The 5,540-nt window shown below is 28.4% G+C and overlaps 1 protein-coding gene across 1 annotated transcript in view; it reads left to right on the forward strand.

Moving 5' to 3' along the window:
* The window catches only part of si:dkey-246i14.3 (ephrin A4), a 97,474-nt gene extending 94,249 nt beyond the window's left edge, over nucleotides 1-3,225 (forward strand). The window contains exons 4-5 of the mRNA XM_056475922.1: nucleotides 337-363; nucleotides 2,527-3,225. Coding sequence (XP_056331897.1) covers nucleotides 337-363; nucleotides 2,527-2,624 — 125 coding nt within the window. The 3' untranslated portion in view covers nucleotides 2,625-3,225. The remainder of the gene's footprint in view (nucleotides 1-336; nucleotides 364-2,526) is intronic.
* Nucleotides 3,226-5,540: the final 2,315 nt, after the last annotated feature.

Genomic DNA, 5,540 nt, shown 5'->3' on the forward strand with positions numbered 1-5,540 from the left:
ATAGTCTTTTTTTTTTCTTTTTATGTCTCTTGAAGAATCTTTCATCTCCTTCCACCTTCATTTTTTTCCTCCTCCGCCATCTTTCTGTGCTCGACCTTTAAGAGAATTTGCATTGAGGATGTATTTTGGGTTTGCGCAGCCGTTTGTAATTTTTCAGTGCGTTTCTGCCTGAGTAATGGTGAAGGGCTCTCTGTGTGCGTTTCGCTCCTAATTTGTTCTCACGTTGATGCTCCAAGTTTGTAGTTCTTTTCAAAAATAAAAAAGTAGATGGAGAAAAAATTAAAGCTTGCATTTCACATCTCTCTCTCTCTTTCTCCCTCTCTTTATATCCTGTAGCAACAGCTGGATCATCTAGACAAGAAGGTCGGTGTTTACTGCCATACACTTCCCTTAATACAACATTAGGCATTTTTAAAATGTGTATACTGTTGAAATCAGAATTATTAGCCCCCCTGTTTTTTCCCCAATTTAACAGAGAAGATTTTTTTAAACATAATAGTTTTAATAACTCATTTCTAATAACTGATTTATTTAATCTTTTCCATGATGACAGTAAATAATATTTGACCAGATATTTTTCAAGACACTTCTATACAGCTTAAAGTGACATTTAAAGGCTTAACTACGTTAATTAGGTTAACTAGGCAGGTTAGGGTAATTAGGCAAGTTATTGCATAACGATGGTTTGTTCTGTAGAGTATCAAAGAATATATAGCTTAAAGGGGCTAATCATTTTGAAATGTTATAAATTTATTTTATTTTTTATTAAAAACTGCTTTTATTCTAGCCGAAATGAAACAAATAATACTTTCTCAAGAAGAAAAAATATAATTGGGCATACTGTGAAAATGTCCTTGCTCTGTTAAACATCATTTGGGAAATTATACAAAAAATTTTTTGTTCAAAGGGGGGCTAATAATTCTGACTTCAACTGTACATGTTATTAGCTCTTCTGTCAAATTTTAATACTTTTTAAAATATTTCCAAAGTGATGGAGATTTAATAAATAATTTCTAATAACAAATTTCTTTTATTTTTGGTATCAATACAGTGCATATTAATAATAATATTAATATTTTAAATATTTTTCTAGCCATTTCAGCTAAAAGTATAATGTAAAGAATTAACTAGCTTATAGGTAAACTAGGCAAGTTATTAGTTTTTTTTTGTTCTGTGGCCAGTTGAAAAAGAAAAAAAACTTCGAAAAATATTGACCATAAAAATATATATATTTCAAGAACTGCTTTTATAACAGCCTAACTAAGATTTTCCCCAGAATTTGTTTATTGGAAATACTGTGTCTATAATATTTAATATATAATAATAAATTTTATTAAACTGTACATTACTGGTCAAAAGTTTGGGGTCAGTAGGATTTTTAAAATATGTTAAAATAAGCTTATCCTGCTCACCAAAGCTGCATTTATTCATCAAAAATACAGTACAAATTGTACAATTGGGAAATGTTATTGCACTAGAAAATAAGTGTTCAAAAGTTGTTTATAATTTAATTTAATCCAGTAATTTTAATGATGAATTTTCAGCTTCATTAATCCAGTATTCAGAGTCACATGATCCTTCAGAAATAACTCTAATATTTATTATAATTTTTAATGGTTTTTTTATTATTGATGTTGTTGTTATTATTATTATTATTATTATTATTATTATTATTATTAATGGTAATAGTAATAAAAGCAATAATGACTGAAGTAATAATTTAATTTGAAACTACATAAAATAAGAAAGCAATTATTTAATTATTTTTATAAATATTTAACCATTTTTTACATTTAATAAATGATGAACAGAATAATTTTCTTAAAAAAAAAAAAAAACATGAAAAAAAACTGACCCCAAACTTTTTACCGGTAGTGTGTGTATATAAATATATAAAATATATAATATAGTAGCAGCTAATTGTCATTAATGAAATTAAAGATGGTTATAAAAACTTTAAATACAACTTTAAAATAGGTCATATGTGTTCTTTTTAGATATCTAAAATTATTTAACTTTATGTACATTATATTTATGTAATTAAAAGTATATTTGTAATTGTGTTGCTTTTATATAAAACATCCACATGATTTTTTAAAAGAAAGAGTCGACATTAAAAATACAAACAGCCTTCATTTAATGAAAATCTTTTTATGCAGTAACCATAGTAGGGTTAATTATATAAATAATTATGATATTATTATTATTATTAGTATTATTATTATTATTATTATTAGTATTATTATTATTATTATTTTAAAATGTGATTATTTGTGCATTTATAATTTCTATTATTTTTATTATTCAATCATTATTATTATTATTGTTGTTGTTATTTATTTAATTGTATACAGAATTTGGGCTATTATAAATAGTAGACATAAAAACAGATTCCTGAACGATCTAACAAATGAGATTACAAAAACTCATATGATTCTGATATCACGTATCCCAAATATATGTTGTGTGTGTGTGTGTACATTATATTTATTTATTTATTTATTTTCTTTCTTTTTACTTTTCCAGCCACTGAAATACCATCACACAGCACCACTGTCCAAAATATGACCTTGACACAACTTTTTCTCCTCCTCATCCCCTTCTTATTTTCTTATTTTCTCTAACATTTCATCTCAAAACATTAAAGCTAAACACCGGTTGCAGCATATATTCTTCCATAATCATCTACATCTGTTACAGTAAATGTTTGCTGGATCACAGACTCTCTCTCTCTCTCTAAACTTCTCCTTTGCTCCATCATGTTTGTCCTCCTCTAATCTCCATTCGTCGCTGTCTGCTCTGATAAAAGTTCACTCTGTAACAGAGCGACACTAATCTACCTTCAAAGAGCTGATCTTACTGTTCCTTTGCTTTTTAATCCATCTGTCCTTAAGAGTCTGACATTCCTTCACAAGCCGTCTGCTTCCCTTCTGTGCTACTGTACAACAAACTGAGCCAAAGACCACGAGAAGCGCTTTTACTACTGAGAGGAAGAGCAGGAACACACGTCTGATCACTGACATGAGGATCGATGGTGGAAAAATACAACTTTTTTTTTTTGGACAACCTTGCTTCATAAGAAGAAGAAATAACATGTTGAAGCCAAAGCCAGATCGCAGCAGTTGAACTGATTTTGCTGCATTGACTTTATGGAGACTGGCAAAACTCCAGAAATCCTGGAGCACACAAGGAAGAGAAAGAATTTCTTCCTGTTTGTTGCTTGTTTGTTTGTTTGTTTTGTTTTGTTTAACAAACATCTCCAAGTGTGGATGCTTCTGATTGGTTCTTAAAAGGATAGTTCACCCAAAATTTATTTATATAAATATATTGTCATTTACTCTTCCTTGTTACAAACCTGTATGAGATTTTTTTTATTAAAAGTGATTATTACTTTACTTTAAAAAGTCCAGTAAACATTAACAGCAACAACCTTTTTTATAATTATGCAAATATTTGGTTAAAGGCAATGGATCTATTCACTGTTTTTAAAGTAAAGTTAATGGATCGCTTTTTACAGTGTGTTGAAAAAAAGGTACTTTGAAGAATGTTGGAAACTGCTACTTACGCTCAGAAATAAAGGTATGAGAGCTGCCACTGGGTGGTACCTTTTCAAAAGCTACACATTTGTACCTAAAGGGTCCATAGTAATACCTCAAGGGTACATAAAAGTATAACTAAAAGGTAAAAGTGTACATTTTAAAAACTTTGGGTACAAATATATGCTTTTGAGGTACCAGTATGGACCCTTTAAGTACAAATGTGTATATTTTGGAAAGGTACCACCCAGAGACAGCTCTCATACCTTTATTTCTGAGAGTGATTAATTAAAATGACGTTGGCTGTTTGTTCAAATTGCTTGTTTCAGATTTATGAGCTGAAACCACAAAGTTCTTAAGACAATCTAATTTTTTATGTTAAATCCACTTAAATCTGTAATAATAATAATAATAATTAGAATAAAAAGGTAAGTTAATTCCTTCACGTTGTCCCAACACAAATTGATTGTGTTGATTTTACAGTGTATTCAAGATCCATGTTTAGAAGTATATTGAAATCCCTGATAACTATCAATATCTAAACATTTCTGAAGATCTAATAATGTCCATTAATTCAATGCAAGTTCTTTTTTATTATAGTCATTAACTACTCAATTATTTTCATAGAAAGGTTGCTTCAATTGCTAATTGCAAATTAAATATCAATGGCTAGTTTTCAACATTCTTTAAAATATCTTCTTTTGTGTTCAACAGATCAAAATTAAGTCAAAGGTTTGAGGATGAGTAAAGTGTGAGTACATTTTTTGGGATGAATTTACCAATTTACTTGGTGTAGAGTCACGTTTTTTTATTGGGCACTTAATCAGGTTCAGAGAACACGAAAACATGAGTTTCCTTTTGCTTGTTCTGTCTCATATTTATTTATGAGAAAGTAAATTCCATGTAATGAAAGTGTTTGCTTTGTTTAACCTAATGAAAGAAGATGTAAAGTATTTCATGATTAATAATCATAAGCAATCATATTGTTTTCAGTTAGTCTGAAATGATGGATTGAAAAAAAGAGGAAAAACTAAATGCTGAATATTTTGTAAGCATTTTATTATTTTTTATAACATTATTATACAATACTTTATTTAGCAGTAAAGTCAAAAAATATCGTTTAGATGCTTAACAGTATTGGTAAAGAGATACGATAATAGCTCAGAACATGAAAAAAAGAGTGGAAATGTTTTTATTTAAATTTTATTTGTTCATTTGTGAAAAAAAGTTTTCTCTGTTCAGTTCTAACAATAGTGATTTTGTCATGTTTTTTTAATCTGTTGGCCCTTTTTTACTTATTTTTCTTAAGTTTCTGTTTCACAGTTTTATTTTTAGATTTTCAGATGCATATAATGATCGCCAAAACAGAACAATCAGGGTTTGTTTTTTAATACATACATGGTTTGTAGGAGTATAGTTTTTTCTTCTTCTTTTTTTCACATTTTTGTGAAGTGGTCAGCATCTTCTGTGAAGAAATGTTGTGTTTTTCTAAAATGACCTGCAGAAATAAATTTTTCAAATACATAGTCTGGTCTGTCTAGTTTCATGTTTGTTTTGAACTGTGAATCTATTTTTTTTATATGCAGAATCGTGTTGTGGAAGCGATATGTGTGTTCATGCGTGAGTATTTAAAATTTCCTCTTCATTTACACTATTTACATAAATATAAAGCATGAATGTAAAATGTAAAGATAAATAATAATATAATATGTGTGCCTCTTTATTTGTTCATGCAAAAGTATTTAGAATTATTACTATATCATTCACATCACCTATTATGTGTTTTTGTATAAAACTTTTTCAATAACATAAATGGTTTTCATTTCATTTAAAACAGACATTATTTAAGAGGTAATTATAATGTATAAATGCAATAAATATGTGCAATAAATATGTGCAATACTTTCTCATACGCACTTGTACACAGCACCTTATATGAATATGCAATACCTCTCCATTCGCATTGTACACAGCACCTTATACCCTGTATATTTATAACAATCT

Source organism: Danio aesculapii, chromosome 16, assembly GCF_903798145.1.
Source record: "Danio aesculapii chromosome 16, fDanAes4.1, whole genome shotgun sequence".
NCBI lineage: Eukaryota > Metazoa > Chordata > Actinopteri > Cypriniformes > Danionidae > Danio > Danio aesculapii.